At 40.2% G+C, this 19,348-nt stretch overlaps 1 protein-coding gene across 9 annotated transcripts in view; it reads right to left on the minus strand.

Moving 5' to 3' along the window:
* Window positions 1–2,184: 2,184 nt before the first annotated feature.
* Window positions 2,185–19,348, minus strand: part of ALMS1 (ALMS1 centrosome and basal body associated protein) — a 198,418-nt gene continuing 181,254 nt past the window's right edge. For 8 of the 9 annotated variants that reach the window (XM_036930659.2, XM_036930658.2, XM_036930655.2 and 5 more), the window contains 7 exons: window positions 13,059–13,179; window positions 11,731–11,934; window positions 11,209–11,438; window positions 10,061–10,244; window positions 8,756–8,819; window positions 3,337–3,436; window positions 2,185–2,331 (listed from right to left, as the gene is read on the minus strand). In XM_036930659.2, coding sequence (XP_036786554.2) covers window positions 2,287–2,331; window positions 3,337–3,436; window positions 8,756–8,819; window positions 10,061–10,244; window positions 11,209–11,438; window positions 11,731–11,934; window positions 13,059–13,179 — 948 coding nt within the window. In that variant the 3' untranslated portion in view covers window positions 2,185–2,286. Of the gene's footprint in view, window positions 2,332–3,336; window positions 3,437–8,755; window positions 8,820–10,060; window positions 10,245–11,208; window positions 11,439–11,730; window positions 11,935–13,058; window positions 13,180–19,348 lie in introns of those variants that run through there. The other variant, XR_008995797.1, reaches the window with a different exon arrangement.

Consider the following 19,348-nt stretch of genomic DNA (forward strand, 5'->3'; position numbering starts at 1 on the left):
CAAAAGGCAATCATGTTAATTTTAATCTTTGGTATATCAGCCTTCTCTCGATATCTCTCTGTATTCATGAGTATTTATGTGGGAATGGATATAAGGCTTCATAGCCAGCAAAATTGTTAACACAGTATGTTAGTCATCTAACAGTGAACATGAAGTGTATACAGCAGTTCTGGTTGACCTACCTTTCTAATGAACAATCATTTGCGATACATATTTCACTGTCTTTTTCGTATGTTCCCTCACTCCACACTGCATGTGCTGATGGTCACTGCATGCCTTTCCTGGGTGTGGGCAGAAACAGAAGTTGCCCTCAGGGATAAGGAGTGGCTTATCTCCAGAAGAAGAGTGCCAGGGATTCTCAGGTTAGGTGTATGCCAGATCTAGGGAAAAGCAATTCAGGAATGAATTCCATTGACAGTAACCAGGGGGAATTTTTCACATATGCCTGGGCTTCTTGCACCCATGCAAGAACAAAAAACAAACAAACAAGAGGTTCAATGCCCTCCTGGCAAGGGAAAAAGAGCACTTTCTGAGAAAAATTCTCACGTGGGGCTGGTGGGTGTGCTGCCGATGGACGTGGAGCCTGATGGATGCAGGAGAGGCAGCATGAGGTAGTGACTGTGGCTTCTGCCAGGTGCTCAGCCTGCACCGCCAAGGGCAGAGTGGAGAAACCATCCTTACCTCTGGGGGCAGAACAGATTCTGGCAGAGGCACTAAAGAAAGGATAATGCTTGGGGTTCTGCAGGCAGTACTCGGTCAAGGAAAACTGCAATTTTGGGTTCTTTCAGCACTCCTCCCCAAGTGGGGCTTGAGTTTGTCGGGGAAAATACCTGTTATTAGGTGAATGCAAGTCTGTAGATTTCCCGTTTAAACAGGAACCTAATGGAGGTGCTAACAGGTTCTCTCCAGGCCACCTGTAGTAGTATTCCCACGGAGGTATGGCTGGCTGGGGCTGGGTGGAGTAGCTGCTAGCTGCCACCTGTGGCTTCCCAGGCCCTGAACCTAGCTGCTCTGGGAAGATGCCTGGATGACCCGGCTCTGGGCTTAAAGAGAATCATACTCATCATTCCTAAGTGGACTCCATCCTGCCCTGTTTTCCTGTAGACCCAGGTCTCCACTTGGGTCTACACTTTCTTTGTGTTCTGAATAAAAACTTCTCACAAGACATGCAAATAGCCACAGCATTTGAGAGCTGAAAGGGGGGTTTGGAGGCATTGACCCTCTCATTTTACTAGTAAAGTGGCCTGAAGTGGTTCATCACCTTGCCCAGCATGAAAGGGAGATCGAGGAGTAAGCCTCGCGTACGCCAGGTTCTTCCTCCGAGCCTTGTCCTGGGCCAGGAAGGGAGCCTCGGTGGCACGGTTTGGAAGCTCTGACCTCCACTTTCTGGCAGGGTCTTCACTTCGCCATAGCTCTCCTCAAGAAGCCTCCTGGGGAGGCAAATGTCCTCTATTGCCTTGCTGGGGCCACCGAACTCAGAATGAGGCTGCTTAGCACCTTCCCCTCCTCAACTCTGGGCCTTAGCTGTGATTCTAGGCCATAGGATTAATTAAGTGCTTTATGTGCCTTATCACATTTATTAACTCATGCTTTGCAGATCTGGTTTTCCAGGCTATAAATGTTTGTCCCATGTGCAATGATAAATGGTCTGAGGCTTCAATCCTGAAAAACAAGAGGGTGGGTAGAGGAAAATCCACCAAAGGCCAGTGCCCCCTGAGAATCTGGAATGAAGTTAAAAGGAGGCTTCATCCTGCATGTGCCTGCATGTGCCAGGAGTCTGGGCATGCCTGATAGGCACCCGAACAAGACAGCTTCTCCACAGAACTCATGACAGGGCTTTCACCATGTCCTGCTGTGTTTCCAAGGAGAGGCTATATTTCATTCTCAAAGTTCATTTCCCTTGAATGATGCTTTTGGACTGAAGCTCTCCATACACCTCAGAGGAGACATTGCATAGTTCCCTCACATCTTCAGATGGGAATTAAATGACCCTCTGCTGGTTACTCTACTATGAGACAATCAGCAGTTATTTTTTTCTAACTCTATAAAAACACATATTAGAATTAAGAGATAATATCCTTGTAACAACATCCCCATGAGCATGGCCACTATGGAGGAAGTATCTTTCTCCAATCACGACTCTGTCTTAGACTCTTCAGATGGTTACTACTTTGAAACCGTACATGAACAAAGACTTAAGTTTTATTAAACCAGACTCATAAAAGTGAGGGTTGTGCTTCTCCAGGCTGATAAATAATTCCAAGGCTCTGAGGAAAATAATCTATGTCAGTCCCAGGGAACTTTTCTCCCCAGGAGTTGATTGGTCACTTTCTGTGGATGAAAAGAAAAACAGGGAAGAAGTTAGGTACTCTTACCATGAGAGGCAGCCAGCCACTCCTTACCCCAGACATTCCACTGAGAAGACCAGCAGTTCTACTCAAACCTTATTTATCTTCCCCATCTACAGAAACTATGGAAATTATACAAAAAAAATACTTCCTGACATATTAGGGAAGATGATCTATAATCATTTAGTTCTACAAGATAAAGATAATCAATAATCCTGACAAACGAATTCATCCACCAGTTCACAAACACACCCGCACAATGAGAGACCTGGCTGTGTAATGCTCACGCACCAGACACGCCATGCAGTGCCTGGGCCTCCCTACTTGAGAGCTCCAGAAGCAGTTCTTCAATGCCACATGGGCTGGCTAAGAACTCATCTTTTGGTTTCTGACTTGGGAGTCCTCTGGGGACGGAGTGAGGGGGTTGGAAAGGAAATAAGAACAGTGAAGGATATGGACCTTGAACACAGTATCCCAATTGTTTCTAAAGGAATTAATCAGCAGCAAATCCCCTGGCCTGTGATTTTCAGGGACTTGCAGCACCGTGGATTCCAGTGGGCTACAGGCCAGAAATAGCAGCAGCTTCAAGAATCTGACCCACAAGCTGCCAAATGTTATGCTATACTTGGACATTTTCCAGTTTATTTTATAAGTTCTAGACATATATCCTGTACCCATAAGGGGCAAAGAACTCCCATTTGGGACTCTGGAATGAAAACCCAACATTTCTGATAGATTTGAACATTTCCACTATGACATCTAAACTAACTCCTAAGTAGGAAATTTGGTTTCATTCCAAATGTATGTCTGGAAGGTGGCTTTTTAATTCTGAAGTCTAGTCACAGGTGCTTTCTTTCCAATTTCCACCAGTAGTACAGTGTATTATGAGCACTTCCCAAATGCGGTTAATGCTAACAGGTCAGATGTGTTTCTCCCAACTTTTTTTTCACCCCATAAAACTGATCAGTCCTGCTCTGGACTGACTGACCTTTTTATATAGCTGGGCTCGTAGCCGGTATGATTTATATTCTGATTTCCTCTTTTCCTCTTCTCTCTTTTTCTGTACTTCTGGAAGCTGCTCGTAAATCCTTAGAAATGGCACCAGTGGAAAGGCAGAAAAACAGCAAGGTTACCTGATTACTGAGGCACATGATCTCCTTCCCCCACCTCCCTAAGCTCTACTGCTCTGAAGGCACTCAGTCCCTCGCAGGCAGGCCCTAGACCACTATGTGCACCCAGCTTCTTGTTAGAAATGTGGACACAAAGAACCCTAGCCTGGGGTGCTCACAATCTGGAAGGGGAGACAAATAAATAAAAACATATAAAATCTTGCTAATAGTGGTTATTTCTGGGAAGAAATGGGATAAAGGGGTGGATATGAACTGCTTTTCTCTATATATGCAAAAATGTATTGGTTCAATATAAGATAATGATATGTATTACTATAATTACTAGTATTTTTAAATATAAGGAAAATGGGAAATAAAAGTACAAAAATGGTCATATCTACAAAATGTTAACAGAATTAAAAGAAAAGCTGAAATTTATTCTGACTGAAGGGAGTCAGGGAAGACCAGAAAGGAGATTAAGCTTGACGTAGGTCTTGAAGAATAGTTAGGAGAAGAAAGTGGATAGGAGAAGGGAGTGTTGGTAAGAAGGGAGTCAAGGCTTCACAAGAGAGGTGTAGGGAAACGGGGAAAGCAGATGGGGTCATGGTGAGATGGGATGTGGAGAGTCTCATAGTCATGTGAAACCCTCGGGCTCTGTCCTGTCACGGATGGGGTGCCGCTGATTTTAAGTAGAGGGGAACACGATTGAATATACATTTGATAAGTATATTCTAAATGGAAATAATTTAAATTCTAATAAATGGTCAGTTAAACAGATTATGGAATATAATTGAATTAATATAAAGCATGAACAATATGTTTCAAAGAATTTTGTATGATATGGGAAAATGTTCACAATATATGTTGAGCAAAATAAAGCAGGCTACAAACCTGTAAATATAGTATGATCGACAATTAGGGGGAAAATAAGTGTGCATTAATACAGGTCTCTGTACAACCCCCAATCCTGCCAGAAATGGTACTAGTGTTAGTTGTGGTTAGATAGAAGGATTATGAGTGACATTTATTTTCTATTTTCTAATTCTCTATATTTTCAAAGTTTTCTATAATGTGAAAAAAAAATAATTGAAAATCATGTAGAGGCTGTGTGGAAGGTAGACTAGAGAAAATCAAGAGCAGAAGCAGGGAGAAGAGCAGTCTTTCAAGAGTACAGGCCAGCCTCCATCAAGGCAGAATAGGTTCCAGAGCAATCAAGCCACGAAACTTCCAGGCTGTGCTCACTGGCTGCATATGCAGTGATGGGTAACATGGCTGCAAGGGACTACTCCCCAGCTTTCTAGCTGGATGAATAGGTGGTCTGAGCTATCGTGGGAGTAGAGAATGGGATGCAGTGGAGATGATCATTAACTGAAAACACAAAAGTGGAAGTCAAGAAGGAGATTAAAGAGGAACAATCATATATTAAAAAAAGTCACTGTTGATGAAATCACTGTGAGATTTCACCTGTTAGAATGGCAATCATCAAAAACAAAACAAAACAAGAGATAAATGCTGGTGAGGATATGGAGAAAAGGGAACCTTTGTGCACTGTTGGTAGGAACATAAATTGGTGCAGCCACTATGGAAACCATTATGGAGGTTTCTAAAAAAATTAAAAATAGAACAACCATGTTATCCATCAATCCCCCTTCTGGGTATATATCTGAAGGAGATGAAATTAGGATCTCAAAATGATGAAATCAGGAACCCCATGTTCACCGCAGCATTATTCACAATAGTGTAGAGATGGAAACTATCTGAGTGTCCATTGATGGATGAATGGATAAAGCAGATGTGACATACACATAAATATATTACTCAGCCATAAAAGAGGCAGGCCTTCCATTTGCAACATGGATGGACCTTGAGGGCATTATGCTAAGTGAAATAAGTTAGACAGAGAAGGACAAATACTGTATGATCTTACATATACGTGGAATCTAAAAACATCAAGCTCACAGAAACAGAACAGAATGGTGTGCCGGGGACTGAGGGGTGGGGAATGGGAGATGTTGGTCAAAGGGGCACAAACTTCCAGTTAGAAGAATAAGTTCTGGGAGTCTAAGGTATAGCATGATGACTGTAGTTAACAATACTGTGTTACATATTTGAAAGTTGCTAAGAGTAGCCCTTCAGTGTTCTTACCAGAATAACAAGAACAACAATACAGCAGTTCTGCAGGTGATGGGTGTGTTAATGGGCCGTACTGTGGTAAACATTTGCTATATATACGTGTATCAAGTCACTACATTATACTTACACCTTAAACTTATACAACCGGTATGTGTCAATTATATCTCACTAAAGCTGGACAAAAAAACCACTCACTGTTAGGAAAGTGGTAACAAAGGCCATTGGAAAAGAAGAGTTATTGCCAAGAGAACATGTGCTGTGAAAAAAAATATGCTTGGCCCAGGAAAGCTTGCATTCTAGGACTGGGAAGCTGGGAGCCAGGAAGCAGTAATTACATATATATTGCAGCTAAAGATACTATGGAACTCTCTGTCTATCTGCTCATGGTCTGGAGTCAATTATCTTTCATTTTTAGTACCTAGTCCTGTATGTGGCACATACCCAAATATATGCTTTAAGAAGTTGGTGAAATAACTTCTATTGAAGGACACATTGGAAGAAATATCTTCAGTTAAGTATCAAGTTCTCTCTTCTTCAAATCCTTTCTTCTCACCAGAAACCTTTAAGCATCTTTGTTAGAAGTAGGTGATGAGAAAAGGTGATGTGTAACACAGGATCTAGAGATACACATCCTCCATCTGATACAGATGAAAAGTACTGGATGGGGAACTCACTGCCAGACTCTAAACCTCTAGACCTGACTTGCTGGGCTACTTCCTCTATCTGGGCTGTACTTTCCTAAATATTAAGGGTGCCAAGTCGATGATCTTTAAGATCCCATTTAGCTCCATGATTCTCAGATGGAAAGGGATGGCTTCCTTGAAAAGGGGCCATATGAAAATAAAACTGAATAGAAGCACTCAAGAAATTATCACTTTAAAACCTGAGTCTCTTTTCAGAGGATGGGTGCTTAACGCTACAATTACACTTATGTTTCAAAGCACTGACACCTTACAGAAGATGCCCTGCTGATCTTCCTGCAGGCAAGTTCATAGCCCCTTACAGCAAAGGCTGCTTTTGCTGAGGTAAGGTGTAATGAGTCGCCCCTCCCTCCAATAAATGTGCTATGTAATTTCCCGTAATTTAATTTTGTGACAGTTAAATGAAGCAATGGTTCTCAAATTTTTTGTACTTAGGCTCCTTTATACTTCTAAAAATTGAGGCCAGTTTTGGTTAATGTGGATTTATCTATTGGTACTGTATTAGAAATTAAAACTAAACATTAAAAAAATACTTATTTCTTAGTTCATTTAAAAATAACAATAATCTTGTTCCCTGCTAACATATAAAATAAATGTTTTCCAAAACAAAACATTACAGTAAGAAGAGCACTGCTCTTACATATTTGGCAAATCTCTTTTTAACATCTGATTTAATAGAAGACATCTGAATTCTTATATATGCTTCTGTACTAAGTCTGTTAGATGCCTTTCTGGTTAAAGTATATATTTAAAGAAATCCAGTTTACACACATATGTAGTTGGAGAAGAAAGAAGTATTTTAATATTCTTTTCAGATAATTGTTGATTTTCTTGATACTATACCAAATACTTAAATATTACTATACTTCAGATTTGCTGCAATATGAAATCTGAAACTGTATCAATGAATTTTTGTACTGTTATGAATTCTGCAGAGTACGTCAGTCTATCTTGCACTCCATGCTGGATTTTGTAACACCATGCAACAGTCCTTTGGAAAATCCTGGTCAGTGAGTTATGCAGAGCTTCTAAATGCTGACATATTTACTTATATAATGTGAAAATTTCACATTTGGTAATGTCACTGCTGATCTCATCAGAAAAGTCCAAGTACTGGGAGGTAGTCATACTCATAGTGACAGACACAAGTTTTCTAGAATTCTACTTTTTGCTTGAAAGTTCAAATATTCTCTTTGGCAATAAATACTGTCAGCTGTTTCCAATGACAAAGGCAGCGAGATGGCTGTTACACAAATCATGATATTAAGTACTTTTCCTTGAACCAATCATGCACACAATATCTTGGTATGCAGAAGTGCTTTATGTGTAGTCCCGTTACCCTGCTGCTATGTGGCTGTGAAGAACACAGTGCCTACTAGGCTAGAACAGTTTGGTGCCACTGTCTCAAACAGAGCTAAAGCGCCACAGTTTTACTCCTCCCCCCATTACTTTTGCATCATCAGTGTACATGACAACATAGTGAAAAGGCACAATGTCCTAGCATCATTTTGAAATTCACTTGGACCCTGAAAGGGTCTTAGCAAATTCCAGAGGTTCACAGACTATACTTTGAGAACCACCTGGTTAAAGCATCCCTTTGATTAAGCTATAAGGAAAGGGTTTACTAAATGGAGAGTAAAAATATTTTAAGAGGAATGCTTTAATTACCTAAAATAAGTTGTTTTCAAGCACTATGTCAACTATAAACTGTTCTTATTAAAGGAAGTCTCTAATGAACCCCTTAGATAGCCCTTAACTTTGCTCTTCCATGGCATTCTCAAGATCAATATATGCATATCTCTGATTAACTGCTAATGCATGCAATGGCACAAAATTTTTAAAGTACAAAAGGGCAAAAAATTAGTCTTTCTCCTACATCTGCATGCTGGTTACTCAGTTCTTTTTCTCAGAGGCAAACACTATAACCAGTTTTTTGTGTATCCATCTCTAGACAGTCTATGCATGTAAAAGTATATGCATCTACATAAGCACAAATACTTCTTTTTAAAGACTACAAATGGTAGCAGTATACACATGCCTCCCAAACTTGATTTTTAAGAATCATTTAATTAATATGTCTTGGAGAATATTCCATTGTTTCTCACTGTATTGGAAAGATTTATAGAAATGGGATTGCCTACATAAAGGGTAAAGCCCCAAATAAATTTTATTTCAAAATAGTCTATTTATAATTAGGTTTCTAACAAAGACAATCCTAAAGCTTGCAAGTTAGTGAGGATTTTTTTGTATATTTTGTATATGAGTAATCAATCCATGCCATGATCTGCTATCTATTTTTCTTTCTTCTTTCAGTGGCATAAATGAGAAACTACTTTCATAACTTCTTCTTTTATAATGTTTTAATTTGAGCATAATGCCTTCATTCTAGGAGCAAGCCAGAGCTCCTGACCACTTGGTGGTCTGATTTATGCTTTTATAATTACAATTATTCTTTTGGCCTTACCGTTTCGACCTCTGAATCATTTCCTTCTTTCCAATAGGCCTGTTCTTTTGGGCAGCCAGGAAGCCTAAGCAAGAGAAGGGGTTTTCAGTGCATAGTTTTTAATAAGGAAGGTATATTGCTCAAGATCTATGAGAGGGAGCTACTAGGACTTTGCAACCCTACTCTGAGCTGGCAGTGCTGGGTGGTGAGCAATGGCTAAAGCGAGGTCACCATAGTGACTGTGAAGCAGTCTAAGGCCCCTGAAAATGCACAATACTTTTGCAGTACAGACTAGACAGTAGGAATCAAAACACTGACCAGTTTACAGGTAAGGCAGTGATGAAGGTAATAGGTCATATTTTATAGTTTCCATAGTTTTCATACATTATTATACTGAGATCTTATACTTAGCCTAATTATTAAGAGTACAGACTCTGGAGTCAGTCCAGCTGGGTTCAAATTCCAACTTATCAGGTATGTAATCTTGGACAAGATATTAATCTCTCTTTGCCTCAGTTTTCTCATCTGTAAAATAGGGATATTAATAGTATCTACCTCGGGGAGGTGTTCTAAGCTTTAACAAGAACAGTGTCTGGGCAAAGCCGAAGGGCTACGTAAGTGTTTCTAAAAAATTATGATGATAATTTTTATTGTTGCCACCCTATGAGATAGGCAAGCCTGAAATCAGCTCCACCTTTAAAGGAACAAAATTACAGTTGACCCTTCAACAACACAGTTTGAATGTGGGTCCACTTACACAGACACTTTTTTCAATAAATATATCGGAAAATTTCTTGGAGATTTGTGACAATTTGAAAAACATTTTCTTTTCTCTAGCTTATTTTAAGAATACAGTATGTAACACAACTAACATACAAAATATGTGTTAATCAACCATTTATGTTATTGGCCAGCCTTCTAGTCACTTGCAGGCTATTAGTAGTTAAGTTTTTGAAGAGTCTAATATTATAAGTAGATTTTCGACTTTGTGGGGGATTGGCACCTCTAACGCCTGCATTGTTCAAGGGTCAACTGTATACTTTTGGAACTAACTTGCTCATGGACACAGCTGGTTCATAGAAACAACATTCTCATTGCACACTGTAAGATATAAAACAGGGAAAGGAGTAACTGTGTTTATTTTATTTGGATCATGAAAGTGCTGAGAGCTAAATTGGGAATATTCTGCTTCCTAAGTAGATCTGAGACTCAGCAAGCAAAAGTCACCTTCTGTCCATGTGACAGCCTGGCACGAGCAGTGCTTCCCAGCACGAGGCATACTTTGCCATCTCTACCCAGTACAGGAAAGTGAACAGCAGAGGGTACCTCTCTTGGGGGTTGGGCGCATGGGCTCCTGGCAGCCTGGCCATGCTCTCACAGGGTTGAACAGTGCCTCCCGCTCACTCTGTAACACGTTCTGAAGCTTCCTCTCCTGAACTATTAACTTCAGGCGCTTTATCCGCTCTCCAGAGCGGGAGATGAAGTCAGGTCTGTGAAGCTGAAGTGACTCCTGAGGAGGAGAAAAAGCCCCCGAGCTCACATTAATGATGCAGTCTGTTGTCCAAGGCCTAGAAGAACAGTACTTGCCTAACAGGTTTGGAGAGCCTGTTCCTAAAATGCAGAAAATATCTAGAGCTGAAGAATAATCTAACAATTCTGTGTGGGAGAGCTCCAGTAATGAAATGAGAGGGATCAAAGAAATGCCTTTGGAATAAGCCGAGAACTAAGACTGGTAATTACAAGTCTTTCAAATGTCGATGGGATAGAGCTTGGCCCATTGTGCTATTTTAAATTTCTTTTCAAACAAACACATCATTAAATAACATTTCCTTTAGCTACCAAGATACTCATAAATAAATAAGAGACTCATCCTGAAGGGCCCCCACGAGTAAGATGGCGAACTTCCGGCTTCTCTTCCGGGTCCTCAGTTCCCGACGGCGCCACCTAAAGACCAATCACCCCTCGCCCCCCTAATCCCAGCACCTAGCCAATAGCCACCAGCCCCGTAGAAGTAACACCACAATCACCCCATGCCCCTTCCTATATAACCCAGCACCTTTCCCCAATAAAGCGGAATTCTCCGGTGAATTGCTGCTGTGTGTCGCTCCTTTCCTTTCACATCCCCTTTGAAATCCTGTGTTAAGCAGGAATAGGAGTTGTGTAAATGGAGGAACAGACAGAAGGCTGACAATCATCAGGCGTCCATAGCACCCCCCAGGAGGCTCTCTGCAAGCCTGTGAGCAGCATCACAATGCCCTCCCTTCCACTGCCTTGTCCCCACATATGTGACTCAGAATGGCTGACAGTAAGGCAGCCTTTGACTGATAAGAGTGAGCACAGATGACCTGTGGAGGTGCTAGAAAGGAGGTCACACGACTGCACTTCAAAAGGCCAAGTCAGATTTGACTTCTTTGTTGTCTCCCCCTTCTGTCCCCTTTAAATGTGTGGCTAAACTTAACCCAAGGTCACTGCACCTGCAGGGTTGCTCTCACAAACGGCTTCAGTGGATCTCTGCCGTGGCCAGCCTGTGACCCACGGCTGTCCATGTGCTGTCCCTGCCAGTTCTGTTCCCGCAGTGGCTCCCTCCAGGGTTTGGTGTTAGTTACTGGTGCAAACCAGGCAATACCAGGGCCATGACACTGGGGTAGGTTTTCCTTCTTAGGAACAGACTTCACATTTTCCACAGGAACAAACCATGAAACTCCTATAGGAAATATTTTTAAGAAAAAATATTTTTCATTTTTCTTATCACAGATGTGCATAATATAGGCACTCAGGGGACTCAGCTGTCAGAGGCCATGCCACCAGGATGCCCTGGAGTCTGCTGAACTGCAGGTATATTCTATTAATTCTAGTGCTAGATACTTTGAAAATTTGCCAGGGTGGTGCTTGGGAATATGGGTCAACACAGTTATTTAGAAATAAAGATCTTAGCAATGCAAGAGACTTAAAATTCACTAGGTTTTCTGCTACAAAACCAGGAATTAGAAACTGACCTTCACAACAACTGTGCTTATTCTTCCTTAACTTTTTGTCCCCAGCATAACTGGTGAGAAGGCTTTTCTCTTCAGTTTTTTCTTCTGACGAAGAAGTCACATCACTGTCCTCTTCTACTCTAGCTTCGCTAGAACTTGGAGTTGGGAAAGTCATCCCAACATCTCGAGTATGTTTTCTGATGCCGTTCACAATCTCCAAATGACCTGGGGGAAAAGATCATAGATCTTTGGGAGGCAGCTCAAGACTGTGCTAGCAGGTATACTCAAGTCAGTAAATAAAAACTTATTAAGGCTTTAATAACACAGGCTATTGCCTCCTTTGAGTGGTGTAGTGTGGTTAAGGTGGGGTACGGAGGAGAGAGGGAAAGAGGCAGGACAGAGAGATGGGGAGTGAAAGAGAGAGAGGGAGGGAGAGGAAGTAGGAGAAAGAAAGAAGGCTTATATTTTGAAGTCATTTAGATATTAGAGGGAAAGATCTACCGATACGGATTCAATATATACAGATTTCAGTTCTGATGCTGAGTGAGAAAGACAGTAAAATACTTATAGTCTTACTGGTAATCACCCAGGTACAGAAGGGATTCACAGATGTAAAGGTAAGACTGAGGGAAAAAACTCAAGGGGAAAGCTTATTTTTGCTTTATTAAGTCAAAAGATATAGAAAAACAAAGTAAATAGCCTCTTTCCCACTCCTGTTCTCCACTCACACAGTTTATAATCCCATAATTCTAGAGAACTCTTTGCACACATTCAAGAAATTCCCATTTTTTAAATACATGGACTAGCATGTTATATATACACTGTTTTATACCCTGCTTTTTCTTTTTAATTATGTATTTTGGAGATCTTGACATATTAGTAGAGGGAGAGCTTCCTCATCCTATATAGGATTTCATTATATGGGTGAACAATAATTTATTTAACCATTTGGCTATTAACGGACATCTATGTTGATTTTTATTTTTTGCTAAAATAAACAATACTTCTGAACACGTGCCAGTTTTGCACATATGCACAGTGTATCTGTAGGCTAAATTTCCTAAGTAAAAGTGTCAGTTCAAAGTAATTTTGATAGAAATTGATAAATTGCTTGTCACAGGGGTTGTACCCCAACTTATACTCCCACTAGAATGTATGATTACCGATTTCCTTACACTTTTGCCCATGCATTTGCTCTCAAATTCAGATTTTTGCCAATCTGACAGGTGAAAAATAGCATTTGAGTATAGTTTTAATCTTCATTTCTTTTATTTTGAGAGAGGTTCAGTATTTTATATGTTTAAGAACTGCTTGCATTTCAATGGAAATGTTAAATTCAAGTAATTTACCTGCTTGCACGCCCTTGTTTAACATGTGTAAATTTTGGTTGTTGCAAAAGGTAGAGTTTGAGTTCCAGAAACTACTGGTAGAAGATGATATACAGTCAGAAGAAATCATATGGCTTGCCACCTGGAAAACAAAACAGACCCTGTTACCATTACCTGCAGTCAATGGCACAGTTACCCGCAGGATAAGAAAACACACAAGTCACCAAGAGCCTTTTCTAATCCAATTCAATTGTTGAGATGAAGTTGCCAGGAAGCTTATAACAATGTGAACATGCTACCACATAATTTGTGATATGGAGGGGAGTGTTGCTGTAATTATATAAGGGTCTAAGCTGTTTCAAGAGGGTAAGACATAAAGACTTGTATTATGGGTATGTTCACAGGGCTTGAAAAAACCATGAAGAGGATGCTAGCCAAACAATAGCCTGGTGGGTCTTCTGAACGACACTCTAACTTGACACCTACATAAAATTTTGATATGAGATAAAGAGGCTGGGGATAATGAAATACAGTGGTGAGCTGCAGACACAGTGCTTTCCAACATGATCAGACTCAGATGCTTTTATGAGGATAAATCTACAAAGAGCTGAAAGGCCCCATGAGAAGTCCTGAGTGAGTGGAATACTGCAAATAGCATGAAAGGGCCCAGAGGCCTTTTTAGTTATGTTCAGAGCAAGTAGAGCAATGACAAGGCAAGTTCCTGGATTAAAAGTGATGGTGAAATGTTAGTGGGTAACAAAAAGCTTATCAAATATAGAATAAATGGCATATATAAATACATGCGAATATAGTATAAATCTATCAACATTCAGTATAAAACAGTATTTCTTAAACTTACTCATCATAACACTCTCCTGGGGGAGAGGCCCTAACTCAGAACAATGAATTCAAATCTCTAGTGGAGAGGTCTGGGCATCTATGTTTTGAATAAATGCTTGTCTACTTAAGTAAGCTGGTAGAGGTGAATTAAAGCCCAAGACAGGAAAGGAAACTGCAAGGATCTGCTTCCCTGAACTAGATAAAACTATATTCTAGGGCCTTCAGAAAACCTGAAACAGAATCCTGGAGGGAAGGATCTACATTAGATGTCTGGGGACAGGAAATGTTTTAGTTTTCAAAAAGTTAAACATTGCAAACTGGAGGGTTTAAGAATGACGACCTGAAAAATTTTAAGACTTGCACACTGAAAACTACAAAATGTCAGTGGGAGATATTAAAGAGCTAAATAAATAGCGAGACATCCCACATATGTAATTTAAAATGGACAGAAGATTTGAAGAGACATTTCATCAAAGAAGACATAAGAGTGGCCAATGAGCATATGAAAAGACGTTCAACATCATCAATCTTTAGAGAAATGCAAATTAACATCACAATGAGATAGCACTTCACATCCACTAGGGTGACTATAATAAAAAAGATGGGCAATACTAAGTGCTGACAAGGAAGCAAACAAACTGGAACCCTCACATATTGCTTGTGGGAATGTAAAATGGCACAGCCACTTTGGAAAACACTTTGACATTTTCTTACAAATTAAACAGAATCTTACCATTTGACCCAGCAATTCTAGGTATATACCCCAAAGAGATGAAAACATATGTCCACATAAAAACTTTTACACAAATGTTTGTAGCAGCATTGTCCATATTATCCAAAAAACAAACCAACAATCCCCATGTCCAACTGGTAACTGGATGAACAAAATGTGGTATATCCATATAACATAAAACTAATCGGAAATAAAAAGGGACTAATGATATATACTACAACAGGAATGAACCTTGAAAACATTATCCTAAGCAAAAGATGCCAGATGTAAAAGACTACATTATATTATTCTATTTACATGAAGTGTCCAGAAAAGGCAGAGGCAGATTAGAGGTTGTCTGGGGCTGGGAATGTGGATTGATTGCAAACAGGTATAAGGGGCCTTTTTGCAGTGACAGAAATGTTCTAAAACTAGATCATGGAGATGATTGCAAAACTCTATAAATTTACTAAAATAACTGTAGTTAAAATGGATGAATTTTATGGTATATAAATTATACTTCAATAACTTGTTTTAAAAATCTCTGTAAAGAGATGCAAGAACTAATAACATTGAGAAGCTTTGGAAAGGAGAGCTGGGAGCCAAGGGAGCAGGAGTAAAAAGGCAAATACTCTTTTACACATTAAAAATTTTTTATCATGTGATTACATTACCAGTTTAAGTGAGAATAAACAATACAAAAACAGGGAAGCATGTGGCAATAAAGGTTTAATGTCTCCAGTGAGTTCAACAAGTATAACACATTAGGCCATAGAAATGTTCTAGACACAGAAAGGAAGGTGATTAATCTGCTCTGTCAATTTGCTCTCACCATCTGAAGCACAATGTGTTTAACTCAAAGGGACATGTTTAAAAACAGGATAATGATGAACTTTAACAGACCCAAAAGCTGCTTAGGAAAGGGATGAAGAAAGCAAGGAATGGTTCAAAAAGTGAAGACCTGACGGAAAAAAACTTCAGAGAATGCAGTGGGGACCCAAGATGTAGATTAGACCTATTTTCTGTGTTTTCAGACAGCAGACTAGGAACAGAGACAGGAAATCCAATGCAGGAAGATTTTTGATCTTTGTAACTGAAAACCTCTGATAACTGAAGTCTTAGACAAATGGAACAAGCTGCCCATGGGTGAGTGGTGGAGCAGTTAAAGTAGACGCTGGAGTGCTTTGTGGTACAGATGCTGCAGAAGTGCTGATGGTCCCTTCCAAGCCTGAGCCTGTGAACCTCCAGCACTTCCAAAACAGAGAACCACTGGGTGTGAAAAAACCATGTCTGGGGGATTGGCTTAAAGATGGCGGTGTGAGAAGTGAGACAGAAACATCCTCCCAAAACCACATAAAATATAGCAAATACAACGAATCCTGAAAGAGCGACCGGAAAGACTCTGACAGACTGCCTACATCTGGGGTAAAGAGAAGACTTCATGGAAAAGGGTAAAGTAGCAAAGCTGTGATCTGGTGGAACGCAAGCCCTCCCCCCACCCCAGCTCACTGGCGGAGGAATAGAAACAGAACAGGGAGGCGGCAGAAGCCAAGGACTGCTGAACACACAGCCTTGGAGATCTGCTCTAGGAGCATGAACCCACATTGCATGGTGCCCTGGAGATTAGTGTGGTTGGAAAGTAAAGACAGGCAGAATACTTGGAGAGACTAAGATTCCAGCTGCTTGTGGAGAACAGGTACCCACAACCGGCTGGTCTGGGACAAAAGAAAGGCAGGTACTTTGAAAGACTTCCCAAGAGCAAGAGGGCTGCTAAAGGGCATAGAGCTTGCTGCTCAGAAAGGATAGGTGAACAAAATAATCCCACCACACTCAGCCCAGAAGGTTGGAAAATCTCAGGACTGTCAAGCATTCCATCCCCTTTGCGGGCAATGTGTTCTGAGGCCCCCCACGGTGATAAGCAGCCTCCCGCTCCTTCCTCCCATCCAACACTGGTTCACAAACCTGCTGCGTCCACTGAGCCTGGCCAGCCGGAGGGCGGATCCGCCACAGCAGCTAAGGGAAATAAAGGAGAGACTCCTCCCTGTACGCTTGGTCCACTGGCCCTCGCAGAGGAGGCAGGCAATGCGGCTGGGAAGCAGGAAAGAGCTCTTTCCCCATGACAGGCACCAGTACTGCTCACCTGCGACCCCTACCATTGCTCCAGGTGCTGGGGAGCTCCAGACAGTAGAGCTTCTGGGCACTAGAGGATAGTGCCTACACAAAGATATTATTCTAGAGTAATCAATACAAACATGAAACGGCAAAGGAACCTGGTACAAACCCAAATCCCACAAAAACCAGAAAGAGGGCCAAATGAAACTGAAATCACCAATCTTCCTGATAAATATTTTAAAATAAAAATCATAAATATGCTCATGGAGCTACAGAAAAATATTCAAGACTACAGGGAGGAATTAAAGAAAGAGATAGAAACTTTGAAAAATACAGTATCTAAAATGAAACATACAATGGACAGATTTGAAACCAGATTAGATGAGGTAGAAGAGATAGTAAATGAAACAGAAATCAGAGAACAGGACTATAAAGAGGCTGAGGCACAGAAAGAAAAAAAAGGATCTCTAGGAATGAAAGAATATTAAGAGAACTGTGTGATCAATCCAAATAGAACAATATTTGCATTATAGGGGTACCAGAAGAAGAAGAGAAAAATGGATAGAAAATGTCTTTGAGAAGGTAATTGCTGAAAAATCCCCCAATCTGGGGATGGAGATGGTCTCTCAGGCCAAGGAAGTGCACAGATCTCCCAACACAAGGGACCCAAGGAAGACAATACCAAGACACATAATAATAAAAATGGCAAAGACCAAGAATAAGGACAGAGTATTAAAAGCAGCCAGAGAGAGAAAAAAGATCACATACAAGGCTATCATCAGACTTCTCAGCAGAAACCTTACAGGCCAGAAGGAAGTGGCATGATGTATTTAATGCAATGAAACAGAAGGGCCTCAAACCAAGAATACTCTACTCAGCAAGATTATCATTTAAATTTGAAGGAGGGATTAAACAATTTCCAGATAAGCACAAGTTGAGGGAATTTACCTCCCACAAGCCATCCCTACAGTGTATTGTGGAGGGACTGCTACAGATGGAGGTGCTTCTAAGGCTACACAGATGTCATCAGAGAAAATAAAACCACAGTAAAGGAAGTAGACCAATTAATAGGTAAGCAAATGCAAAATTAAATCAACTACCCACAAAGTTAGTCAAAGGATACATAAAGAATACAGAATATGATACCTAATATATAAAAAGTGGAGGAGGAAGAAAAAAAAAGAACCTTTAGATTGTGTTTGAAATACCATACTAAGCGAGTTAAATCAGACTTTTAGACAGTAAAGAAGCTTCCCTTGAACCTTTGGTCACCACGAATCTAAAGCCTGCAATGGCAATAAGTACATACCTGTCGATAATCAGCCTAAACGTAAATGGACTAAATGCAACAATCAAAAGACACAGAGGCACTGAATGGATAAAAAAATAAGACCCATCTATACGCTGTCTACAAGAGACTCACTTCAAACTCAAAGACATACACAGACTAAAAGTAAAGGGATGGGAAATGATAGTTCATGCAAATAATAGGACAAAAAAAACAGGAGTTGCAGTAACTGTATCAGAGAAAATAGACATCAAAACAAAGAAAGTAACAAGAGACAAAGAAGAACATTACATAATGATAAAGGGTTCAGTCCAACAAGAGGATATAACCATTAAAAATATCTATGGACCCAGTATAGGAGCACCTACATATGTGAAACAAGATCTAACAGAATTAAAGGGGGAAACAGAATGCAATGCATTCATTTTAGGAGACTTCAACACACCACTCATTCCAAAAGACAGATAAATCAGACAGAAAATAAGTAAGGAGACAGAGGCACTGAATAACACATTAGAACAGATGGACCTGATAGACATCTACAGAACACTCCACCCAAAAACAGCAGGATATACATTCTTCTTAAGTGCACATGGAACATTTTCAAGAATAGATCATATACTAGTTCACAAAAAGAGCCTCCGTAAATTTAGAAGGATTGAAATTGTACCGATCAGCTTCCCAAAGGTATGAAACTAGAAATAAATTATGCAAAGAAAACAAAAAAACCCACAAACACATGGAGGCTTAAGAACATGCTCTTTAAGAATCAATGGATCAGTAACCAAATAAAAACAGAGATCAAGCAATATATGGAGACAAATGAAAACAATAACTCAACACTGCAAAGTCTGTGGAGCACAGCGAAGGCCATGCTAAGAGGGAAGTATATTGTAATACAGGCTTACCTCAAGAGAGAATAACAATCCCAAATGAACAGTCAAAACTCACAATTAATGAAACTGGAAAAAGAAGAACAAATGAGGTCCAAGGTCAGTAGAAGGAGGGACATAATAAAGATAAGAGAAGAAATAAAATTGAGAGGAATAAAACAACAGAGAGAATCAATGAAACCAGGAGCTGATTCTTCAAGAAAATAAACAAAACAATACACCCCTAGTCACTCTTATCAAGAAAAAAGTCTACACACATAAACAGAATCAGAAATTAGAATGGAAACATCACTATAGACACCACAGAAATACAAAAAAAAATTAGAGAATACTATGAAAAATTGTATGCTAACAAACTGGATAACCTAGGAGACATGGACAACTTTCTAGAAAAATACAACCTTCCAAGGATGACCCAGGAAGAAACAGAAAAACTGAATAGACCAATTACTAGCATGGAAATTGA

Source organism: Manis pentadactyla, chromosome 2, assembly GCF_030020395.1.
Source record: "Manis pentadactyla isolate mManPen7 chromosome 2, mManPen7.hap1, whole genome shotgun sequence".
NCBI lineage: Eukaryota > Metazoa > Chordata > Mammalia > Pholidota > Manidae > Manis > Manis pentadactyla.